Raw genomic sequence first — 27,554 nt, 5'->3', positions numbered from 1 at the left:
ATGGAGAATGCCATTTTTGCTGAGAAAGAGAAGAAGTCGTCCATTGCTTCTTACAATGATTTACCTAGTAGAAGAAAAACAACTCTGTCTGTGCACTACAAACTCTTTGAAGGCAGTCATGTCGAGGATATTGTCATGACATCTGCCATGAAGAGGCCAGTCTCAAAAGTTAGAGTAATTGCTGAGCTTAAGGAGACATGCAAAGAGCTAGGTGAAGGGATTAGGGTAGCCACAGCTAGAAAACAATCTTTGGAAGCCTTGATTGCAAGCTTGGAGCAGGCTGGGGGTGAAAATGTTGAACATGCTAATGTCAGTCATGAAGAAGAAACTGAAGCCCACACCTCTAGTGAGGCTGCAAACTCAAGCTCTATTGAGTAGCTCTGTTGGCTTTGGTCCCTCTTGTTTTGATGGTTTTCTTGGCTTTTTGTTGTTGTTTTGGTGGATTTCTTTGTTTTTTTGGTTTGTTTCTCAGCTTTCTTACAGTTGCGTATTCACTTGGTGATGTAACTCTTTAACTTCTGGTATTTCGGTTAATGATTAGATAGACATTTATTTTGTCTCTTTGGTCTCTTTTGGCTAAAAAAGGGAGAAGTAGCTGTAGATGTAGCTGAGTATCTTTGCTTAGCTATGTAGTATTGTTGTTGCTCTATTTGTCTGATACAGGGGGAGAATTCTGGTGTTTTTTTTGTTTGGCACATGGGGAGAATTCTCTGTGTTCTGTTTGTGTGAAGTAGTGTGGTTGTTGCTTGTTGTGGACTAGCTTAAGGGGGAGCTATTGTGTTTTGGGAAATTGCATGGACTTGAGGGAGAGTACAAGCGCTCGTGTGTTTACTAGTTGATATTTTTGCTAGTAATGTGTGTATGTTTACGTCTGCTACTGAACTGATGCTCTGATTGATTTCTTGTGAACGTGTGATCTATTGTTTGTTTTAGCCAAAATTTGCCAAAGGGGGAGTTTGTTGGTTTTATGAATTGGCATCAATTTTGGTAAAACTTAGTGTTATCGCAAGATGTCACGCTTGTAGTCTTGACATGTGATATCTGCTTTCTGCAGGTTGTTTAATATGGCTGTGCAGGATTTATTCAAGATGTCAGACCCGATGTTACGACATGTGCATACAGAACATTTAGTCTGAATGTTATGTATTTTGTTGTTGCGCTTTTCATGCAAAATCTTTGTATGCTTATGTGGAGATTGCATGTATTATTCAATAAGTAATATTTAAATCCAGAATATTCTATTTCCCAAAAAGGAATGATTCGCTGCTATTTCTTAGGGAATATGAAATAAATAGAAGTAGGGTTTCATGCTGCCCAGACCCATTTAGGAAGCTTCTATTTAAAGACTTTGTAAACCATGTTTTACACAGAGAATATACGAACGTGAAGTGAGTGAGGATTAGGGTTTTAGTCTTGTGTGAGTTTATGAATTGTGAGTCATTCATCCATCCTGTTGATGTGTGAATTGGACTGAGTTTTTGAGTTGTAATTCGTCCACTCTAAGCTTTGAAGTACGAGTGTATTTTTTTACTTGATTGAAGCTTTTAAGCAAGATCAAGTGTGTGTCTTTGAAGTGTGTCTTCTTTCTTTTGGTATTTGTTCTAGTATCACTGTTGTGACTGAGGGGGATTGAGTAGAGTCTCATGTCTAAGAGTTCTTAGATAGAAATCACACGGGTAGAGATTAGGTGAAAAGACTGTAACTTGAAGTTGTTTGCTGAGAGTCTTTGAACTAATTCTATTTAGTGGATTTCCTTCTTGGCTTGGTAGTCCCCAGACGTAGGTGTGTTTGCACCGAACTGGGTTAACAATTGCTTGTGTCGTTTTTCAATTATTTCCTGACTTTTAGTCTGTTCATATTTCACTTGTTGCTCAGATATTAGTGTCGTGACATTACCTTCGACATCTCATATCTGATACTAGAATTTCAAAACAAAAACAAAATAGAAGAAAAAAGGAAACCCTAATAGACTTTTAATACAAAACAAAAATAAAATATAAAACTTCATAAATTATTATAATGCTGTTTTTGGGTCTGAAACAAACCCGGGTGGCTTAAAAAGCCATCCTACATCAGCTTTCGACTATCCGCTTATGAGAACCATTAGCAAATGTTGTTCAAACTAAAATAAACAACAACAATTTTGGAGTACCAACATGAGTTTGAACGTCTTCATAACTGCATGGTTAGGTTACCTAACCATCCCTTTCTTAATTTTGTCATCTTTGGCCTTTGTTCTGAGATTCGAAATGAACTTGCAATTTTGTATCCTACCTCATTTTCCAAGTCATTGGATAAATAAAATTGGTTGAGTCAAAATTGTTGGTATCAAAATAAACTCACCACCTATACTACCTAACCCACCACCACAATATCTAATAAACTCACCATAATCGCCACAACCAAGCCTAACATTACCAACCCCTCCTTCATACCCCAAAAACTCTCCACAAAGTTAACTCTTATCATGAATTGAAATGGATGCATACAAAGCTTAAAGATTGTTTTTTAATTGTGATGAAAAATTTCACAAAGTGCACCGATGCAAGAATACACAATTCTTATTATTACTCTCTTCTAATGAACCCCCTATCCGACTTTTGTACAACCTTCAGATGAATAACTTGGATGGTTTAAGGTTTAACTATATGAGAAAAAATTTCTTTGAAACCCAATCCAGGTGTTTAAGTGTAGCCTTTGGCTACCAATCTGGATTTGTACCTAAATATAATATCATATGGGTTTCTTTTGATATGAAAGATCCACTTGCAGCCTACCAAAATTTTGCTAGTATCCTTGGGCACCAATGTCCATGTGCCATTGTTCATAAGTGCATTGAACTCTTCTAAACAAGCTTGTCTCCAATGAGGGATTTTTAAGGCTTCAATGATGGTTGAAGGTTCCAATTTTTCATGTAAAATATGCTTGGTGGTAGCAAAAATAGATTTTGGTTTTAAAATATTGTTTTTTGGAACGTGTAATGATAGTATTTCCACTAGATGAGGGAACAATAGATGATAAAGGCATGAATGAAGAAGGAATACGGTGAGTACCTTGTATTGTTATGTCAGTTTGAGTAAGTGGAATTTCTGATGCAAGGACTAATGAGGGCCAAATTGTGTATATAATCACTTGGTTTCATTGGAATTTCATGTCAAAACCTTAACTTTAAAATAAATAATTATTTTCTAGTTTTATCGTGTAAATATCATAGAGTTTGATCATATGCATTTCACTTTGTAGGTTTCCTTGCATAGTTGAACATTGGGCACTTAAAAGGCAAAATAAAAGCTTCAAGATGCATTTTTTTTATGGAAATCAAGAATTTCAATTTGGGCTAAGCGCGGTCAAAGCGCACTTAGAGGTGGCCGGAGAGGAGGTTGCACGCTCAACGTGGTTTCTGGCAATTTGGTCTTTTTTGTTGTGTAGCCGCGCTAAGCAAACCCTTATGGGGCTTAGTGCGGTCTTATTTTTCAGCCTAGTATTTATAATTTATAATTCACAATTTTAGGACACAATACCCATTTTGAGAGAAAAACACACCAAAAATATCAAAGGAACTCATAATCAATTCTTCAGAGCATCAATCTTTGACTTTTCGACATTGATGCTTGTGAACTCTTCATCTCTCTTATGAAGAAAGATACCATGATGTGTATCTAAACCCCCTTTAGTCAAGATTATATAATAATTAATCTAAATAGTATATATTTCTTTTGATCCTTTGTATGTGAACTAGTTAATAATCAATATATATATGATTATCTTTGCTCTTATGTATATTCGTGGTTTGAATCATTATTCATAAATATCTTTCAAGTCTTGACCTAAGTTTTCATTTATCAAATACCAAATTCTATACATAGATTTGGAGTTTGATATTCACTTGTATCAAGTTTTAATGTTATTGTATTATTTAATAGGCTGACAGATAATCGATTAAACAATATGTTAAAAAAATTGCAACACCGGTTGACATAACTGGTGTTGATGAGTGATACATGATTATATTGATTATTAATGAAGTTCATGTAGCGGTAAATTCATGACCATTAAGCTATGAATAAACTTAACGTCAATAAAAACAGAGCCGCCACCGCGCTTTTATTATTTCCAAAGGAAAAGGGAAAAGTACGAATAAAACCCAAAGATAAGAAGTTTTCAAATCAAAACTAATAAAATGTCAGAGATTACAGGTAAGGGGGTGTAGTAGTAAATTCATGATCATCAAGCTATGGGAAAGCTAGACGTCAAATAACAAGAGTCGCCACCGCGCTTTTATTGTTTCCAAGGGAAAAGGGAAAAAGTACGAACAAAAACCTAAAAGTAAGAAGTTTTCAAATCAAAACTACTAAAATGTCAGAGATTACAGGTAAGAGGGTTGGTTACACAGAGGGAAGGTGTTAGCACCCAAAGTGTCCTAGGTACTCCTAGGGAGTCCTTTTTTGTGTGCATATGTATTTTGTACAAAGTGATATTTACAAACAAATAGAATGGGGGGATGAGAAAAGAATTTATTGATTATATTTTTGTGTTTGACAAGACCTTCGGACTTGTGCCTACGTACCAACATGAAAATGAGGGATCAAAACCTCGTAGTTCGTTATACAAATTTCAAAGTGGATGCATTGCTTTTAATTAAAAAAAAATAAGTTTAAGAGGCACAAGGGCCTAGAAAAAGGTTTGAATGAGTTAGTTATTTTTGGCTTTTGAAAAAATTTAAGTCAAGTATAGTTAAGTATATTTACAAGCTTGATTTAAGAAAAGAAGTTTGAAAATGCAATGGCATAAGGCCAAAGTTTCTAGTTTGCAAAGTGGTCAAAGTTTAGAACAAAACTAGTTCACACAAAGAAATTTTAAAAAGGAGGGAGAGAATTTGAAATTAAAGAAGTGGTGAGGAGATGAAGAGACTAATCTTATGTACAAAATTAAAAGCTAAGAGTTGAAAAGATCTGACCAATGGGTAGCAATCCAATAGACAAGAATGTCCTATAGAAATCCCAAATTCCCTTGGACATTAGAATCAAGCCACCAACAATGCATACAATATTATCTTGAAGAGCAAGGCATCAAATAAAGATAGCCTCATCCAAGCTTTAGCCACTCCATGATCTCCTTCAAATTTGCTCATGTAACAGATGAATTCCACAAGTCATAGGTTCAAAATAACAACTTCACAATGATCATGTTGCAGATGAACTCAAAGGGGTCTTCTAAGATATATCAGATGAAGTTTCAAATTGCAAGCACTTGGTTACATGAAGATTGGCATTGGCCAAGTCCTTTAGCATAGGAATATTGTCCAAGATCAAGCCAACAGTCCACACAAAAGTTTTTTTAGAGTTTTTGTTGTTATCATGTACATTGATGGTCAAAGACCACACAAACAAACAAAATATACACAAGCAAGATATATCACATAATATGGTCCAAGTGGACAAAGTGAAAAGTCATTAATATAAACAATTAGAATGATATGAATAATGGCAAATGGATAGAGCTTAAAAATTAAAGTGCATTAAAATAAAGGACTTGAAATTAAATGTTAGTTGTTAATAAGTTAGAAGTTAGTATTGTTTTGCTTTTGCTGTTTTGTTTTAAGTCATTCTTTGGAGAATACTCAACCCACTTATCACAAGCACGAATCCTTGAGCCAAGACATCTTCCAAAGGAAGGAAAAAAGGCCAAGTTTCCACACAATACCATGAAAGAGGGGAGACTTACAATCTCATAAAATCAATTAAATCATGAAAAATATTAATAATGATCCAAAATATAATTTTAATTCAGAATATGAAAGAGGAATTTATTTAAATTTTTTTGGTGAAACTCTCATATATTTTGGATCAATATTAAAATTAATATGAATTAATGAAAATCAAATGAATTAAAAAAAAATCAAAAAATCAAAAAAATGTGAGCCACTTGATCTCCCTCATTAATTGAGGTAGCATATCAAGTGGACACAAACACGCGCTCCATGATGGAACCTAGTCAGCGCGCCACACGCATGGTAATCAAAACAAACGCCTAAGATTAAAACAATCTGAATGGATCCTGTGGCTGGGAGACGTGCCAACACACCGCCGGAGCCAAAGCTCTGGTCTTCTTCTCCGATGGACCTCACCAGACTGGTCCACCCTCAACCATCACCAAAATAAAAAAGGAGGGCATGATCTGTAAGGAAAAATAGCGTAGAACACGAATCTAACCTTAATTTCAACTAACTCCAAATATATAAAAAGATATGAGGAGTTGAATTTTGAGGTGTGTCAACTAAGTTGCTTTGATTTGGCCTCCAAGCAACTCAATCTTCTTACCTATATTTGTAGGACTTCAGACAACCAAAGATTCAAGAGAATTGATGAGAATTGAGTGAGAATCGAAGAGAGGAAGTTTTCTGAAATTTACATTCAATGTTGTGCAGAAATGGATCTTGCTTGCTTCAACCTTGATCTGATCACACTTGAGAAGCTTACAGGAGAGGTTTGGCAATGGTACAAAGCTTTGGATCCTGGAGTTTCTGAATCTCCAAACAGTGAGATTCAAACTCAATTTTCAAGTTGAAAATTCTCAAGTTTTCCTTTGAATGGTGAGGGTTTCAATTGGGGGGCAAAGCTGGCGCGCAAGGTGTGTTTGAATTGAGCTCCAAGGGCCTGTATTTATAGCAATTGGGACTGATATTTGCACACTTGAAAAATTGCTAAATTTGGAAATGGTGATGCACAAGCTTGCATGGGCATGTACAGGCCCATGAAACAATCCAATTTGATCCACTTGCAACTTGTATGAAGTTCAACTGAAGCTTGGATGTTAAGGCAATGTGAAATGTGATTTTTGGCATTTGATTTCTTCTAATCATGCAGCTCTATTAAAGCCATGCGCAGACCTAGCAATCCTTATCCAAAATGCATGAACTTGAGTTCTTTGGAAATCTTAGATCAAGGGGAACAAATTTGATGTTGAACACTTTTTCATTTGGAACTTGGATCATGGTGAATTTTCAGGTGGAAGTTGGGAAATTTCAACATGTTGAAATTTTTTCTAAGTGTCAAGCCATATATCTCAATATTCCACCTTGCTTAACTTTTTATGTGAGATTCAAATGAGAAAAGTGTCTTTATAAACGTTGTAGCTATTTCAAATACCTTCAAAATAGTCACAAATTGAATGTCATTTGGATTTAGAATGATAGAGTTATGCATTTTTGAAGTTTGGAAAAATCATTTGTTCAATGGTATAGGTCAAAAATGACCTATAATGTATCCTGATATCACATGCTCATAAAAGTTGAATTAGGTTTCACTCCAAACATCAAAGTTGAAGTAGACATCTTGAATTATATTATGCAACTTGGAAATATTTCATCTCATAAAAGTTGAGCAAGTTATGGCCTTGGGAAGTTGACTTTCAAATTAGGGTTTAGACAAAATGACCTATAATGTTTCAACATAGAAAATGATTTTCCAAGAAAAACTAGATCTAGATCTCAACATGAAAGTTGTTTGGAATGTCATTTAGAGTAACTTTGATCTTGTAATCATTTTCATATGGTGAAAATTGTAGGAGATAGGGTCTAGGGAGACCCAGTTTTGATGAGATGAATTCATCTGGCCAACCACCATCAACCAACTTGCTAACCTTCATGTCTCTTGACTTTCTAGGCTCATGGTAGATAATATATGCATAAGATGATGAATTTTGAAGTGTCCCTTGAGAAATTTGATCAATTGGTGAGATAGCTTGTTAAAGAAGTTACTCAAGATACCCGGTTAAACTAGGGTTTCCAAGGCAAATCCCTTCCAAACTCTTGAAGAATGCTTTATCAATATAACATGTATAGATCATTGGGACTCATATATGATGCTTTGAAACATTATGGATCAATCCTTGGTTTTGGTGCAGATATCTTGTAACGATCAAAACCTTGGATACAAATCCACGGAGCGATCACGAACGTTGAACGATGACAACGTCTCTACTCAGTCCACACGAACGGGTTCCTTCAATCTTAGTGCTAGCTGGTACGAATGAAGGCTTTGAGTGAGAGAGAGAGAGAGGGAAACGAAATTCCAAGTCTTCACTTGAGTGTTAGTCTGAATGACAATGCTTCTACCCAAGGGTTCTATTTATAGAACCACTTGTGTGGGCTTCAAGCTAAAAAGCCCACTTAAGTGTATTTTGCCCCATATCTTATAATATGCCCAAAATCACTTAAGCGTGTGGTACCTTACCATATTTCGTATTCCACTTAAGTGCACCGTACCTTACGGTGTTCCTTAGTTACTCTATTTCTCATCAATCCGTCCTTTGTGTGTGACCCTGTAGGTTTTCGTGACGTTGGCAATTATATTAAATCACGCATTTAACATAATAAACAGTAAACGGTATCTAGCAACACATCACTGCTACCCAAGTCACGAAAATGTCATGTGATCTGACAAAACCTCCTGTGATAATAATTATGTGTATAATTACCCCTTTGCCCTTATGTCTATATTGAACACAAGGTATAGACCGTGTCATCCTTGTCCAGTTCAATATTGGGCCCATAGACATTTATCTTGTTACGCAGGATGGACAAATTCCATCTAGGACACTCATGTCCCTTAACATGCTTTGTGGAAAACCCATCAACTGTCTTTATGGTTATCCAGTTACGGACAACATTGGATCAGCAACAAAGCACTCGACTCTACATCTAGGGTCCACAGTGGTTTCAGGTCGAAGAGTGGTATACACTATTATCACCATGAGAATAACTTATGACACTTTGCATAACTTTCTATATAGTATTCTCATAGCGGGTCATCCGGTATAAATATTACTCTTAATATTCATACCTATGTTTAAGACTTGATAACTCTTTATCCATGATCCATGAGATGTGATCATCAGTCTACAAACATAATAGTCTTAATGCTTTAATGTTATCCCACTTCACAATAAAGCTCGACTACAGATACTTTAAGAATAGTGTCCTTATGTTTAATGTGATCTCATGATTAAGTCATACTTGATACATTAAACGGACTAGCTATTCTAGGGACTTTATTAATCAAACGTAATAAAGAAAAAGCCTTTTATTAATTAATAAATAATTCGATACAAGTACCAAAAGTATTGGCCTCTAGGGCTTACACCAACACTTAGCCATGAGGTCTCAAACCCTAGGTGTGAACTTGATAGATCAATGATGATCATGCCCTACCTACAAAAGAATTAAGCAAATGCAAAGACATATTTTTGGTATTTTGGTTAGTGAAATGATAAAATAAAAGCATGATACAATCGCATGGTGCTTGGTGATCTCTCCCAAATCAAACCAAATGAAATAGGGGTAAGGAGGATGTCAAGGTATGATCCTAATGCTAATGCATATGATGAGATTGCATGAGGGATCTTAGGGTCAAAATTGGGGTCTTACAGCTGCCCCTATTTAAGGACATTCTAACTGAGGAGGTGAAGGTTAAAATCTTCGCGTCGACTTAGTAGAATGGGCTTAAATAACAACATAGAAACAAATTTTGGTCCCTAAGAGACCTCATGATGCATATATAAAAGAAAATTTCTCTGTGGGGAAATATTGCCACAAAGGAAAAGAAATCAGAGAGACCGAAAATTCGTAGGAGCGTAATGCATTCCATAAGGAAACTCACTGGGGAGACAGAGACTCTGGGGGATAAAGTGTTATGCGTAGGCCAGACTACGACTTAAAACTGATGGGCATACTAGAGGAATTCCATAAAATGGAAAGACTCAGTCGGGGAAACAAAAACATCTGCAGGGGATTACAAGTAGATCAGGATAAAACTGAAGTTCTTGAATCAATGCAAGGAAAAGCGATTTCACTAAGGAAATGCACACTCAACTCAACTGGGGAAGAAATCAACTTCAACGCGGGAGGAGTAGAAATCTATTATCCACTACTTGTCACTGGGTAAGGAGATAATAAAAGTCTGACAGAGAGGACACCCGTCATCGGTTAAGATGAACATATCAAGGATGACTCGCTAGGAACCACCAGGAGGGAAAATTCATTACCGGCTACTGGGTAAGAATAGCCTTGCTGGGAAAAACTGCAAAAATAGGATTTACAACTACTAGTTACTGGGCAGAAGACCGAAAATGAGAATATTTGTCATCGGTTAAGGTGAACATATCAAGGATAGATTCAAAGGAAAGAAAAACCGTCATCGGTTAAGATGAACATATCAAGGATAGTCTTGCCTGGGAATTGTTAAGGAGGATACCCGTCATCGGTTAAGATGAACATATCAAGGATATACTCAAAGGAAAGAAAATTCGTCATCGGTTAAGATGAACATATCAAGGATAGTCTTGCTTGGGAATTGTTAAGGAGGATACCCGTCATCAATTAAGATGAACATATCAAGGATAAACCAACTGAACAAAAAGTAGGAATTACATCTATCGAATACTGGATAGAAGACCAATAAAGAGAAAATTCGTCACCGGTTACGATGAACATATCAAGGATAAACTCTGTTGAGGGGAAGCGCAGGATTTACAACTACCGGTTACTGGGTAGAAGACCGCAAAGAGGAGGAAATCCGTCATCGGTTAGGATGAACATATCAAGGGTTAACCCTCTGGGGAACAAAATAGGGATTACAACTACCTTTTTACTGGGTAGAATACCAAGGATGAGAATATCTGCCATCGGTTAAGATGAACATATCAAGGATAGACCCAAGCAAGGGAAGAAAATATCCGTCATCGGTTAGGATGAAAATATCAAGGATATACTTCCTAGGGAAACGTGAAAATGAATCCGCTGGGGAGAAAAAAAATTGCTCTTGTCGGGTATTGGGAAAAAGTGAAAAACATGAGAAGAACATCACCAATTACTAGGTAATAGATTCTCAAGGGACTAAAAGCATCTATCTAGGTAAGATCTAGAAAGAAAAGGTCAATCAAGACTCAACCCAATGAGGATATAGCTCAAGGGGAGTAATTCCATCCAGGTAATCAACTGGGGAGGAAACTAAAACAATGATCATCCATGAGGAAATAACTCAGTGGGGAAAGGAGAAAGGTTAAAAATCTTTCTGCTTAAGGGGCTGACACTCTACAATTGAGGGAGAACAGACGCCAGATTTGTATGGGGATAAAGTATCGCCATAGCAAAGAATAATAATCTCAAACAATGAATCAACAAATATGATTATGCAAAAATATGTAATCATGAAATTATATGAGTGTATATGTATATGTGTATGTATATGTATGATGATTATGCTGACAAAACGATCGCAAAGGATACAAAGGTGTCGCAAAAAATTGAATCATCGGTACAATTCTCAGTCAATCCACAACAAAGGGATACAACTGCCGGAGAACAGGGAGATCAAAATCTCAAAGGATCAACATTATCTGGGGAAGGAGGAGATCTGCTGAGAAAAGGGAAAATTATCAAATCTGCAGGGATTTTTAGGTTAACACCATATCAAATGGGAGACAACCATACATGGCATAAACACAAATAGCATCTCAGAAACCAGGAGGAAACTCTGGCTGGGAGCGAGTCAGATGGCTATTGGAGAAGAACCAACGCGATTTACTTGGGAGATCGATCTTACTTTGCTGAAGATCAAAACAGAAAATCAACCCTGCTGACAAACACACAAACTCTATCGGGGAATGAATCAACCAACTCAGTTGGGAAAAATATAGAAGTTTTGCTGGGGATTAAACACAACTCCGCAGGGCACTAGATCAACAAACTCGGCTAAGGATACCCGAAGGGTTATCTGCTTGGGAGGACCCATAGAGCTCCACACTTAAGACTTGCTTTTTTTTCGAAATGCTGTTGATATTGCTTTAAAACTGCCTCTGAAAAATTCTTGCTTTTATATGTTTAAGAAAATAATTTTGATTAACAATTTTAACTTCAAAAATGATCATAATAAAATTTAAAACTATTGGCTGAAATAAATAAGAGTAGAAACATTTGGATAAAGGCTCAACTTTATTTAATAGATTGGTAGTTTGTAAATGACAAGACTCCATAAATTTTTACAAAGTTGAAAATGGTAATTTACATGGAAAAGGGTTACATTGAATACAATGATCACTAATCCTTCTACCAACTCTTGATATCCACTGTGCTTTGGGCGACTGCTGGAGATAGCGAACCCAAAATTTGACAATATGCTCAAGATAAGTCTTCAAAACCGAAGATCAGCAGGATGTAGTTACTTGCCATAATCCCTAATTTTTTCATAAATTACCCCAAGGTGGGGTACTCAATTTATTGGGATAAACTTTTTTGTTTTATGTCTCTAATTTTTGCCTGGATTGCCCTTTCGGGTTTTCAATCCACCGAGACGCTCTTTTTTGCCTAAGTCGCCCTTTCGGGTTCTCAACTTAGCGAGCTATTCTTTTATTTTTTAGGCGGAGTATTTCTTGACTGCATATGCGTTCACAGGACGAGTGAACTCTTCACCATCCATAGTTGTAAGAATCAAAGCACTACCTAAAAAGGCTCTCTTGACAACCTATGGGCCTTCATAATTAGGAGTCCATTTGCCCCTAGAATCTGGTTTGAAAGATAAAATCTTCTTGAGCATAGGGTCACCTTCTCTGAATACCCGAGGTCTGACCTTCTTATCAAAAGCTTTCTTCATCCTCTGCTGATATAACTAACCATGACACATGGTAGTTAATCTCTTCTCTTCAATCAAATTCAGCTGGTCAAACCCGGTCTGACACCATTCAACCTCAATCAACTTGGCTTCCATGAGCACACGCAGCGAAGGAATCTCAACCTCTATGAGGAGCAGTACATTCATACCATAAACAAGAGAGAAAGGGGTTGCCCCTGTTGAAGTGCAGATGGATGTATGATACTCGTGCAAAGCAAATGGAAGCATCTCATGCCAATCCTTATATGTCACAACCATCTTCTGGATGATCTTCTTGATGTTCTTATTTATGGCTTCAATAACCCCATTCATCTTGGGTCTGTAGGGAGAAGAATTATGATGTGCAATCTTGAAGTCTTTGCAGAGAGCTTTCACCATATTATTGTTCAAGTTCGATCCATTATCAATAATGATCTTACTTGGCAGACCATAACGGCATATGATTTGATTCTTGATAAACCTCACAACAACTTGCTTGGTTACATTCACATACGATGCCGCTTCAACCCATTTTGTGAAGTAGTCAATAGCCACCAAAATGAAACGATGTCCATTTGACGCTTTGTGCTCAATCATCCCAATCATATCAACTCCCCACATGGAGAAGGGCCATGGGGAAGAAATAACATTCAATAGTGTCGGAGGAACATGAATCTTATTCACATATATTTGACACTTGTGGCATTTCTTCACAAACTTGCAACAGTCAGATTCCATTGTCATCCAATAGTAACCTGCTCACAACATCTTCTTTTCCATTGCATGTCCATTGGAATGTGTACCAAAGGAACCTTCATGCACTTCAGTCATCAACAAGTTTGCTTCGTGTTTATCCACGCATCTGAGCAGAACCATGTCGAAGTTTCTCTTGTACAACACGTCACCATTCAAGTAGAAATTGTCGGCTAACCTTATCAAAGTCTTCTTATCTTTCAAAGATGCCCCAAATGGGTAAATTTGACTTTGGAGGAAACATTTCATGTCGTAATACCACGACTTCTCATCTTTGACCTCTTCAACAGTAAACACATGAGATGGTCTATCAAGACGCATCACAGTCAAATTAGGAACCTCATTCCAGTACTTCACTACAATCATTGACGCCAATGTTGCAAGAGCATCTGCCATCCGGTTCTCATCTCGAGGGATATGATGAAATTCAACCTTGGTAAAGAAAGTTGAAATCCTCCTCGCATAATCTTTATACGGTATCAAACCGGGTTGATTCGTCTCTCATTCACCTTTGATATGATTCACAACCAAAGCCGAATCTCCAAAGACATCTAAATATTTGATTCTGAGTTCAATGGCCTCTTCGAGCCCCATAATGTAGGCTTCATATTCTGCCATGTTATTTGTACACTTGAAAGTCAATCTAGCTGTAAATGGAAAGTGTGTGCCTTGAGGAGTAATAATCACTGCCCCAATGCCATTACCATATTGATTAACAGCTCCATCAAATACTATGCCCCAACGAGAACCAGGTTCTGGCCCTTCTTCAAGCAATGGTTCATCACAATCTTTCATTTTCAAGTACAAGATCTCTTCATCAGGAAAATCATACTACACTGACTGGTAATCTTCAATCGGTTGGTGAGCCAAATGGTCTGCTAAAATACTACCTTTGATTGCTTTCCGATATCGGTATTCAATATCATATTCTGATAACAACATCTGCCAACGGGCAATTCTCCCAGTTAAAGCAGACTTCTCAAATATATACTTGATTGGATCCATTTTGGATATCAAACAAGTAGTATGATTCAACATATATTGACGCAGATGCTTAGCAGCTCAAGCTAATGCGCAACAAGTCTTCTCTAGCATAGAATACCGAGTCTCACAGTCGGTGAACTTCTTACTGAGATAGTAAATTGCAAATCCTTTCTTTCCAGACTCATCTTCCTGACCCAGAACACAACCCATACTATCTTCAAGCACAGTCAAATACATGATCAACGGTCTTCCCTCAACAAGTGGAGACAAAATCGGAGGTTCAAGCAGATAGTCTTTGATACTGTTAAAGCTTTCTGGCAGTCTTCGGTCCAATCACAAGACTGGTCTTTCCGAAGAAGCTTGAATATAGGCGCACAGGTGGAAGTCATGTGAGAAATGAATCTTGAGATATAATTCAAGTGGCCGAAAAAACCTCTGACTTGCTTCTCAGTTTTGGGCGCAGGCATCTCTTGTATTGCTTTGACCTTGGCAGGATCAACTTCAATACCCTTCTCACTGACAATAAAGCCCAACAACTTACCAGAATGAACACCAAAAGTACACTTATTGGGATTCAAGCAGAGTTTATACTTCCTTAAACGCTGGAAAAGTTTCAACAAATGCTCAACATGTTCCTCTTCATCAATAGATTTAGCGATCATGTCATCGACATAAACTTCAATCTCTTTATGCATCATATCATGAAAAAGAGTAGTCATTGCTCTCTGGTAAGTTGCATCAGCATTCTTTAAACCGAAAGGCATCATTCTATAGTAGAATGTTCCCCAAGGTGTAACGAATATGGTCTTCTCCATATCTTCGGGTGCCATCTTGATCTGATTATATCCAGAAAATCCATCCATAAACGAAAAGACTTTGAATTTAGCAGTATTGTCTACCAACATATCAATGTGTGGCAGAGGGAAATCATCTTTCGGACTGGCTTTATTCAAATCTCGGTAATCAACACACATGCAGACTTTCCCATCTTTCTTCGGCACGGGCACAATATTGGCCACCCATTGCGGATACTCAGCGGTCACAAGGAAACCAACATTAATATGCTTCTGCACTTCTTCTTTGATCTTCACAGCCATATCAGGATGCGTTCTCCTCAACTTCTGCTTGACTGGCGGGCATTCTGGCTTCAACGGCAATCTATGCTCCACAATCTCATAATCCAAACCAGGCATGTCTTGATAGGACCAAGCAAACACATCTGAATATTCTCGAAGAAGATCAACCAACCCCTTCTTAGCATCTGGACACAGTCGAGACCCAATCTTGACTTCCTTCACATCATCCTCGGAACCCAAGTTGACTAACTCAATCTGTTCTTCGAACGGCTGAATGGTCTTTTCATCATGCTAAAGAAGACGAGATAATCCATCACTCACTTCTTCATCACTTTCCTCCTTGGCCTCAAACACAGGGAATTTAAAATTTGGAGAAGGAGAAGGATCATTGTATTCAATGGGGTTAGAAACCAACCTTCATAATGATTTGATATTTTGATTTTAGAGAAGCGAATTTTGTGACCAAATATTATGCAGATGGACAATTATATTATTTATTTATGTTTTTTGTGATTACCATTTTCAGAATAAAGCAAAAAGTAAAAACAAAACATCATAGACGTGGATGAATAGAATTAATTTTATTAATGATCAATTTCAAAATGCCCAAACAATGTTCACTTCTCCCTTAGGCATAGGAGAAGGATTTTTAAAACATATAAAAGCAATTACTTAGATTGATGCAAAATAACTGGAATATCAACAGCAGTCCAATTGTTGCAAGCCTTTCCATGCGTCACAAAATTGGTGCAGTCTTCCTCTTCGTCATCCTCTAGCACAACAGCTAAGTGTTGTTCATTGCCATGAATGAACCCTCCGCTACGGAAGCTAAGTTGCATATCCTCAGACCTTGCAGTTGATGAACCTTGCTGAAAGCCCAAACCAGTTCTACCTTTGTTGTCGGAGACCTCTACCATGCGCCCCCATTGATCAGCATTGCCTTCTTCAACGATCTTCCTTGCATCTTTCAATGAGGACATAGGTGCCCCAACTTTCTTTTCAGCAGCAATAGATAAGGCTTAGAACGGAGTCCTAACCTCATCCTCAGCTTCAACGTAAGAGAAAGATGACAAGTGGCTAACCAACAGTGCCTTCTCCCCACCAACAATGACAAGCTTGCCATTTTGACAAATTTGAGCTTCTGATGCAATATGGAGGTAACAACTCCCGCCTCATGGATCCATGGCCTTCCCAATAAACAACTGTAGGGCGGGTGGATATCCATTACTTGAAAAATAATCTAAAAATCACTCGGACCTATCTTCACTGGAAGGTCTACTTCACCAATAACTGTTTTGCATGAACCGTCAAAAGCTTTGACGATTACACCATTATACCTCATGGGAGCTCCTTGATATGATAGCTTTGAAAGAGGTGACTTCGGCAACACATTCAATGAAGACCCGGTGTCAACAAGCGAATTGGACAAAGCATCATCTTTGCAATTCATAGAGATATGCAAAGCCAGATTATGATTCTTACCCTCCTCAGGGAGTTCTTCATCACAGAAATTGAGATTGTTGCAGGAAGCGATATTAGCCACAATATGATCGAATTGATCCACCGTAACATCATGTTCCACAAATGCTTGCTCAAGAACTCTTTGCAGTGCTTCTCTATGCGCTTATGAATTCATAAGCAGAGACAGTACGGAAATCTTTGAGGGGGTTTGGAGCAGCTGCTCCACCATATTGAACTCACTCTTTTTGATCAGACGAAGTACCTCATCATCATCATTAGCCTTCAAATTGCTGGATTCACCAGACTTACCCTTTGAAGCACTAACCAGATCTACAGCAGGAACTTCCACTTCCTTACTGACAGCTGAATCTTCTTTGTCTTTTAGGAACACTGACCCAAACACACGACCACTGCGGATCACCTTGGTAACATCAGCAATGCTCACTACAGATTTTTTCCGCAACCATCGCAAATGATCATGTTTTTATATGAAGGAGAGAAAAAATTAAACAAAAAATAATAATGTTATCTTATTAGAAAAGATTTTTATTAATTAAAATATATGTTAAAAATAAAAATAAATTATCAACTTTATAATGTGATTCACTAAATAAAAACAAATGTTAGCAAAAAAAATAGAAAATTCATTGGAGAGAGGGAAAAATATAAAATAAATAATAAAGTAAAGTTTATCATACTAGTAATTTAAAAAACACACTATACATGCAATCGTAGACATTAACATTGTTGCGCGTCTAGGGTTGAATTCGAATCAATAACTTATGATTAAATTGGAAGAGATTTCTTACTAACTTATCCAAATGCTCATAGGTAACACAGGGACGGAGGCACTTGTGGTAGTAAGGGGGCATGTGTCCCCATTATATTTTCAAAAATAATTTAATATCATTAAATATTTATATAATAATTAATAAAAAAATATTTATTTTAAATATAATAATCTATAAAATAATTAAAAGAGTATTTAGTTATGAAAATATAATTTAAAATTATATGTAAAACTACATTTATATAGATAAAATTACATCAAAGATTTTTTAAATTATTTTTGTGTAATAAATTAATCTAAAAAATCAAGTTGTTATAAAAAAAACTTAAAAGCAATCTATTACACAAAAATAACTTAAAAGGACCTTGGTGTAAATATATGAATAATTGTTTAGAGTTCCATTTGTGATTTATTTATTTTAAAATTAATTTTGAATTTAAAATGTGTTCAGTTAAAATATAGTTAAATTAATTTTGTATTTAATTTCAAAATAATTTTTTACTAAATTTTTTTTTCAAAAATTTACTTTATATGTTTTTATTTTAATACTAAGATATCATTATAAAAAATTACAATCAACTACTAATATCATCGTCAATTGATTATATATAAAAGTAGATAGATAAACATTGTTGATAATAAAATTAAAAAGATTACATAAATAAAAAATTTAAACTTTATTAATTATTTTTTAAAGATAAATTTGATAAAAAATAATATGATATATATTTATGTTTTAAAGTTCTATTCGTGGTAGATATATAATGTAATAAGTTCATAAATTAATATATTGCCCCCATAACATAATTTTTTTGACTCTGTCCTTAGGTAAAACTACCGCTTAAAAAAAACAGCATAAAAAGTACTTAATAATTTTAATTCTCTTAATTTCCAAAATTTTTTTGAAACATCCCAAAATTTTTAAAAGAAATTTAGAAACCATTAACATTTTTAATTCTTATTTTATTGCATCATTTATAACTAATAATAATAATTTTTTCATAGATAATACTAACATGTGCCTTTAAGTTAAATGTTAAAATCTGATAATTAATTTTTTCATTATTTTTTTTTAAAATAAACTTTTTATTCGTGGATTTCTTAAAATTTTGCATTATTTTATTTAAAAGTTGATAATTAATTTTGTTTTAATTTCCTGTTTTGGAAATAAACTAAGAAATTTAAAATTATTTTGGAGACCATTAACACTTTTAGTCAAAAAATTTATTGCATATTTTATATAGTAATAGGAAAGAATCAATTTCGAGTTTTTTGGTGTGGAAATCAATCAAAAACTTTAAAATTATTTTGGAACCATTAATATTTTTATCCAAAAATTTAATTTATAGCTAAAAAGCATGGGCCAAAATTTCCAAATCCACGACCGCCTTCTTCTCATATGGATTATTTTCATCTATATAAATAGCGCCCAATCAAACCTAAATCGATAGTTCGTGCTTAAGAATACATTCATATAGATGGCACCTTCAAAGCAAATAACCCCCAAACCCAAAACTCCCAGAAAGCAACAACAACTTGCCCCAGCCAAGAAGGTCAGGGCTCCCAGAAAGCAACCACCAGCCATGAAGGCCAACCAACAACAACTCTCACCAGGACCAGGTTTTTTTATTTCTTTCGTTTACGGTAAAAACTAGGGTTTTCAAAAGGGTTTTGGCAGATTCCAATAATGTAATTTTTTTTTGATATTAAACAATAAATTGTTATTACTACATACGGTAATGACAACAATATGTATTGCAGTACATTTATTTGATCCAAAAATATGTCAATCATTATGTATTAATTATTTAGGTTGGTTAGTGATTTATTTGTATTACTCTAGTCATATTTATTTGCGTTATATTTATTTTGTAGATATCATCAGTGATTTGTCCGATTGTATTCTGATACACATACTGTCTTTTATGGATGCACAAGAGGCCGTTCAAACTTGTATTTTGTCCAAAAGATGGATTAATGTTTGGAAGAAACTTCATACTCTTACATTATTAGATTATTCAGAATTGAGTGGCAAACTTTTTGAACATTTTGTTTTTAAGTTTCTGTCTCTTCGGGATGATCAGACTGATATTCACTCCATCCTCACTACGCCAAACAAGACCTTAGACAGCGCTTTTTTTAGCCTTAGACAGCGCTTTAAAGCGCTGTCTAAACCTCCGCTGCTAAAGGTTTAGACAGCGCTTTTTGAAATCTTAAAAGCGCTGTCTAAGCCCCCCCCTTAGACAGCGCTTTGGCCTAAAGCGCTTTCTAAGACCCTCCTATTTTAATTTTTTTAGGTATACCTTAGACAGCGCTTTTGGCAAAAGCGCTGTCTAAGGTATACCTAAAAAAATTAAAATAGGGGGGCTTAGACAGCGCTTTTTGAAAAGCGCTGTCTAAGCCCCCCTATTTTAATTTTTTTAGGTATACCTTAGACAGCGCTTTAGGCAAAAGCGCTGTCTAAGGGGGGGGCTTAGACAGCGCTTTTCATAAAGCGCTGTCTAAGCCCCCCCCCTTAGACAGCGCTTTTGCCTAAAGCGCTTTCTAAGCCCCCCTTAGACAGCGCTTTTTCCAAAAGCGCTGTCTAATGTATACGAAAATTTTTGTAGCTTTTGTTTTAAACCACATTTTTTCCAGGTTTATAAACCAGAATTTCTACCTGTTTTCAACCAGATTTTGACAGACAGAATCACATTTTATACATGCCATTTTGGCCTTTTTTCTACCAATTTTGGCTAACAAATATATATATACCAATTCAAACCAATTTTGCCTTAAATGTATCAAAATATATACAAATTTATGTACACATTTACAAGTCATTACCTATACTACAAATTTATGTACACATTTACAAGTCATTACATATATTACAAATATACTACAAAATTACACAAATTTATGAAAAAACTTTGAGCTCTATCATGAATTGACACCACTCCTCTTTGATTTCGTCCACTTGATCCTTTGTATAAAATGCACACTTGAATTCCTCAAAGTACTACATATGAAGCAAAAAATATTTTGAATTAATTCCAACTATTTAATTATATGAGATATGTGTAAATATAAAATTAACTCATAAGTTAGTAATACATACATCGGTGGGAATCACTAATCGGCCCAAAGCAAGAGTATCCCGCATAAACCTCAACACGAAATACCCGCAATCTATTTGATTACGTTGTTGAGGACACTACATGAAAAAAAAATATGGATTATAAATCCTAAGTTTTATCAAGTGTCATCACTAATATAATAAAAAATGTGGTAATTAAAAATATACCGCCACTTTAATCCATGTAATGCGGTTGGCGCCCCTCCTTGAGGTTTGGATATCTCGTTGGGCCCGAAAAGCTTGTAGGATGCTAATAAAATAAAAATGAAGCAATTAGAACAATTAACATAAACTAAGAAAAATTTTGAACATTCTCACTTACGTGTCAATTAGGCGCTTCATATCCGGGTATGTTGTCCAATCATTTCCTAACGAGTCAAGATAATACACAATTTCTCGGATAGGATTGATTGCGAGCAACAACCAATGTCCACTGTAATGATTAGGCAAATGTTAGATGGTAACTTGGAAAATAATTATAATATATGAATTTAGAATGAAATGCTAACCCGGTATTAAACGGTATAAAAAACAACTTCTCCGCATCTTTATTGTCATTGAGGATCCGAAGAACGTACTCCGTCACGGAATCCGGGTTATTTAAGATTGCACCTAAGTTGATGCTCGCTGGTGCTAAGAATCCGAATGACTCGTCCAAATCATTGGGGCGCATCATTTTGTCATACAAAAACCTAATATAAAAACATCATTAACACCTCTTTTGAAACATAAAGTAAACCGGATTAACATAAAGTAAACCGAATTAATAAAACAAAGTAGACCGGATTTACCTAATATATGTATTGACAACGTTGACGCCGATTTCTTCATGACCAAAAACTTGCATGAAGTCTTCATTACCAATCATTTGGTCGTGAGCAAAGCCGAAAATCCCTTCCTCCATATGTATAGTCCGAACACCTCCGGTCGGTATATCGGTCATCTCTATAAATGTCCTGAGGCACGACCTATACTTGGTGGTAGGTTTTTTCCTAGCTACGGTCTTCTTAGCACCAGAACTTTTTACCCGTGCGGAGGCGTTCTTAACCTCCTTTATTTGTTGTGCGGAGGCATTGCTAACCTCATTTTCTTGAACCTACATGTCATATAAATAGTTAGATCAAATTAAGAATGTAACAACTTCCATGAATATATGTCATATAATTGTATATTACCTCTTTTCTTGATTTGGATTTTGTGGGAGTCTATTTAACATAATCAAGGAAAATATGTAAGTAAAATTTTAAGCATAAATTTTAAACTTTGAATATACACATTAAAGTTAACATAAGTTTTAAGCATACCTCATATCCTACGCATATGAGGTTTGTCGGCCATGCAACAAACGAACCTACTGCTTCGTGCACCGTTGTTGCATCCGAATCATCGCTAGGATATGGTAATAATGCATTCGGGTCAACTGCAATATCAACTGATACCTTCAAACATCCAGCAGGGAGCTCTCTAGTGTGGAGTAATACTCCGCTAACGTTATGCACTTTTCCCTTGCCAACCATCCGATAGTGTGGTGACGACAAATACAGCTGACAATGGGAAATGCCCTAAAACCAATAATAACAAGAAATCGTTAATGTGTATATATGTCAAATACATAATTTAAGCAAACAGTTCAATTTAAGACAATTATATGTAATTACCTCTGGAATGTTCGGCTGAAAGGTACAGTTGATACTGTTTTTGTCCGAAGCATCTCTGTATACCGTTGAGGCGCTAGCCTCTCTTTCTCTCCTCAATGCATCAAGCTCAGCTTGCATGGCTTCCAATCTTGCATGAAGCTCCCGATTACTAGGAGCCTTTCCTTTTCTAACACTGAGGGAGGTCGGAGTGACTCCAAATCCCTTACCCCTCACCCGACCAGAATACTCAGGGACATCTAATGCCCGACTAAGTATGCTCTTAGTATCATCGGGAGATAGAGACTGAGATAGCTCCTCCTGAAAAATCAGATGAATACCGTATACTTGTCAAATATGTGTATAAAAATGTTATTCAATTAATGAAAAAATATTATACTTACACATTTCTGGTATACGTTTAAAACTTCTTCTTGTGGAACTCCAGATTTGCCCACACGGGCTTCCTTCCACAAAACATGTGCAGGAAGAGATGTTTCTGAACTTTCCTCCTTCTGCAGCTACACATTAAGTCATACAATTTGATCAGATAAAACTAATATATGATGAACAAATTTGTTTTCGCAATTTATAAATACTTACCATGGATTGTTCTAAGCGTCCATATCCGACACGTCCTTTTCGGTACGGATATGCGGGACTCGATGCTCTTTCCCGATTCGTAGCACTTATTCTTTGAAAAGTCGGGTCTTGTCTTTTGGATTTGAAAGCTTCCCATTCTTCAGCCGATATCAAACTTTCATATTTTCTAGGAAGCTCCGCATCCACAAAATTACCATCCGCATCCTTAAGGAACTTGGATGATAAAAATGTCCGAAACCCTCTAAGAAGCTTTCCGGCCAATTTCATGCAAAACCCTCTTCTTTCTTCTTCGATGTTAAAACATCGCTAAGAAAAACATACAGATTGATAGTTAGTATCGGTAATTGAAAAAAACATAATTGATACGGTATAATTAAGGGCCAAATGATTGTACCTTTATCTCACTCCAAATTTTTTCTTTGGACTCTTTCAACTCTTTATTTCTCCAATCATCACACGTAATGGGAATTTCATTCCTTACTAGTGCACCGATGAAACTAGTTAAGGTATGCCCATTAGGTTCTATAAGTTGTCCCTGGTTGTTCCAAGAGACATCTAGTATGATGCCTCGAGATCTTCCTTGGACCACCCTTCGCATTACTGTGATGCCTCTTCGGATTTCTTCTTCCGCGGATACTTTACTAACTTCCTCATGTTGGTCATCAGCCATGTCTAACCTGTAATAAACCAAGGAAACCATCAAATATCAAATATAACTTATAATCAAAACAATTGAAAACAAAAAAATAAAGAAATCATGCATTATCAGATATAACTTATAATCAAAGCAATTGAATACAAAAATATAATGAAATCATGCATTACCACATATAACTTATAATCAAAACAAATGAAAAAAAACATAAAGAAACCATGGATAATTTACCTAAGTCACTAACATCTCTTTCTTTTCTTTGTTGGAATATTAATCACTTGTTTCTTAGCAATGCGTACGGATGAATTGATCCAAATTCCCTCATTATGATCGTTTCTTATATATGACTCATCCGGTATAAGATCCTCAACTTCATCATTTCTATTCAACTCATTCCGTCTAATGCATGACTCATTCTCAACATCAATATCACATTGATCGACACCGCTATCATCAGTCACTTTGTTAGAGAAAAGCACTATAGACCATTTTGTACTCTTCGGGTCATTCACATAGAACACTTGTTTAGCTTGAGATGCTAGAATAAAAGGTTCATCTTTGTACCCCACCCTAGTAAAATCAACTTGCAAAAATCCAGACTTATCCATTCGTATGCCACTACTACTCACCCACTTGCAACCAAAGATGGGAATCTGAAACTTCTCGTAATCAAACACCCAAATATGCTCAATAACTCCAAAATATGACAAATTTGCATATTTGGGGTTTAAGTCCTTCATACTTGATATATGCATTGCTTCAGCTAGCACGGTGACACCACTATTTTGCATAGTACTCTTATCATCTTGTTCTTTGGTATAAAATGTGTATCCATTAATTGAATATGCGCTATGAGAAAACACATGCAAACTTGGACCATACGCCAAACATCTCAACCTTTCTGTTACCGAAGAAGGATCTGAAGAGCGCTTCAAATAAATATGATCCTTCAACCATTGTATGAAACTTTGATTGTGCTCTATAACTATCCAATTTTCATTTCTGTTCGGATTTAAAAGAGTCTAACTAATTTCTTTTTCTTAAAATGGTCTAATCAACTTGTAGTTATCCATGTGAATGCAATCAGCTACTATCAGTATTCTTAAATATATGTCCCTCTTGAATATCTTCTCCTTTTTTACAAAATTCTTTTTAAATTTCTTTGTACATATACTATTAATTGTGTTGTATTTGTTCCTGCAATCTACACTAAATACTCTCGTATAAACATTAAATAATTTTGTAATATATTTTTACAATTATACAAATAGTCAATAAACTAAATATTTAAATAACATTTTTATTGGTCAAGATTTCAACAGGGCAATAGCAAAACCATTAACAATGACAGTTGTGGTGGATAGTAAAAATTTGATCAAGATTGCAACAGGGCAATGGACAAACCACAAGCATTGAGTGTAGATTCAAACAGGGAAGCCATATGCTAACACCAACCCATACACATACATTCAGCCATGGATCTAATTACATCCCTCAACATGATTCAAGCAGAGCAATTAACATAGGCAAAACATACAACTGCAACAAGTATAAAAAAAAGAAACTATTGCAGTAACAATCCAAGTTATTTGAACTCATGGCATTACAATCAAACAAGCACATTTTTAACACCAACATTCCAGTTCAAGCCAAAGTCAAACAAGCAGGCGTTGTGGCATTGCATAACTAGTAAGCTAGCTAACTAACACATTAGAGCAGAACGTACCGTGAGAGGCGAGTGCGGCGGTCGAATGTTTCGGTGACGGCGGAGGGACCCTCGACGGCGGATAAAAGGGTTTTCGGAAGTTGAAGGAAAATAGGGTTTTCGTGTTTTGGAGTGGAAGGCGTGATGTTGTGTGATGTCGTCTTTTAGAGTGGAAGGTTGTTGGAGATTGAGGGGAAGACGAGTGCGGCGGAAGCGCTGTGAGGTGAGTGAAGAAGAGGCAAAACAAAAGAACAGAGAACGAAAGCGCTAAAGTCTGAAATTTTATTTTTATTAGACCTTAGACAGCGCTTTTGTGGAAAGCGCTTTCTAAGGGGGGCCTTAGACAGCGCTTTCCAAAAGCGCTTTCTAAACCCCCCCTTAGACAGCGCTTTTGGTTTTAATTTTTTTTTAAAATTTAAAGACTTTGGACAGCGCTTTTTCAAAAGCGCTGTCTAAGGTCTATGTTTAACAGCGCTTTCTAAAAGCGCTGTCTAAGGGGGGGTCTTAGACAGCGCTTTTCAAAAGCGCTGTCTAAGACCCCCCCTTAGACAGCGCTTTCATTATTTTCTTGGAACATTTTCAGCGCTTAATTTTTATTTTAACCTTAGACAGGGCTTTCTTTTAAAAGCGCTGTCTAAGATGCGCTGTTAATAGTCCTTTTTGGCGTAGTGCCTACTTCACCCCCCATTTTTAAGAAAGGAGTGCAACAAATTAGTTTATCATATTTTGAAATATGCTTTTTCACACCATGTTCAACACTTGCTTATAAATTTCATATGTTTTAAGCCTAATTGCTTTTCCTTTTCATGTCCTACATTAAAGTCACTTGAACTTACTAGTGACCATTTAATTAGTGGTGTGATTAGTATATTTCCAAATTCCCTTAATTTTCCAGCACTAACCACCCTCTCTCTAAGCTACTTTACTTTTTTTTCCAATGAAGATGGTTGTGCTGAGCCATTTTCCACATTTAACATGTTGAATACTTTGATCATTCATCACTGTCAGGTTTTGCATAAACGTCACCTATGTATATCAAATGCCAAACTTGAAAATTTATCTATAACTATGTGTTACTATATGATTTCCAGAACTTATTTCGAAATTGAGTTATATGCTCCAAGTCTTCGTACCTTTTCTTTTAAGGGTAATCATATTTCAAAACTTTTTGGCAGCAAGAGCTTTTCATCTTCTATCAAACAGTTAAAAATTAATATAAGGTGTTTTGAAAACATTGGGAAGAACTATTGGATTTTACTCAACTGGCTGGAGCAATTTGCTAATATCGAGTCATTAATGGTTGATACATATACTCTTGAGGTACTTTCTAATGTATTCATTTCTCTTTTTTTATATTGTAGTTTTCAAATTTATCAAAAATATGATTGCAAATAATCTAATACTTTTTTTTTATTTGGTAGGTTCTTTCTCTTGATTTATTAAAAGTTAATCCACCTTCCCTAATTAATTTGAAGTCACTCAAAATAGAAACATCCGACGTTTCATATGTGTGCAGATATGATGAAGAGATAAACTTTTTGCTTCAAAACTCACACTCAGCAAATGTTGAGAACATTATTGTAGATGCGTTTGATTATTAAAACCCTAATTATTTGTGTTACTATTTTAATATTTTAGGATGATTTTATGAGTTATTAAAATAATTTATAAAATATTATCAAAGTTATTGGAGAGTTGAATTTGGAGGAAGCATTTTATTTTAAAAATATTTGAAAAATAATAATATTTATACATAAAATATGTTTGAAAATAATTTACTTCTTAGTGAAATAATTGATTTACTAATAGTTTTGTTATAATATGGGAATAATAATAATAATAATTATTATTATTATTATTATTATTAATGTTATCGAATAGTGGATTGTTTTATTTTCTCGAAGAGTGGGACATTTATTTTCTTAAATATTGGGATGTTTATTAATATTATAGCATAATAATAAATAATGTTCTATGAAAATAATGTTCTTATTTAGTGAATATCATTTTAAGAATTTTAAAATTTTAAAATTGAAGTTTATTTTGTCTTCAATAACATCTTAATTATAATAATAATAATAATAGTAATGATAATAATAATAATCATTATTATTATTATTATTATTAA

At 35.5% G+C, this 27,554-nt stretch overlaps 1 protein-coding gene across 1 annotated transcript; it reads left to right on the top strand.

The window, feature by feature from the left end:
* Positions 1 to 27,116, top strand: LOC127101851 (uncharacterized). The gene is made up of 4 exons (XM_051039286.1): positions 1 to 346; positions 19,175 to 19,331; positions 26,602 to 26,746; positions 26,848 to 27,116. Exons 1-4 carry the CDS (start codon positions 1 to 3, stop codon positions 27,025 to 27,027), a joined length of 828 nt encoding a protein of 275 aa, XP_050895243.1. The 3' UTR covers positions 27,028 to 27,116.
* The last annotated feature ends 438 nt before the right edge of the window (positions 27,117 to 27,554 follow it).

This window comes from Lathyrus oleraceus, chromosome 7, assembly GCF_024323335.1.
Source record: "Lathyrus oleraceus cultivar Zhongwan6 chromosome 7, CAAS_Psat_ZW6_1.0, whole genome shotgun sequence".
NCBI classification, from domain to species: domain Eukaryota; kingdom Viridiplantae; phylum Streptophyta; class Magnoliopsida; order Fabales; family Fabaceae; genus Lathyrus; species Lathyrus oleraceus.
The sequence above is the reverse complement of the archived record's forward strand: the minus strand, read 5'-3'. Positions and strand labels throughout refer to the sequence as shown.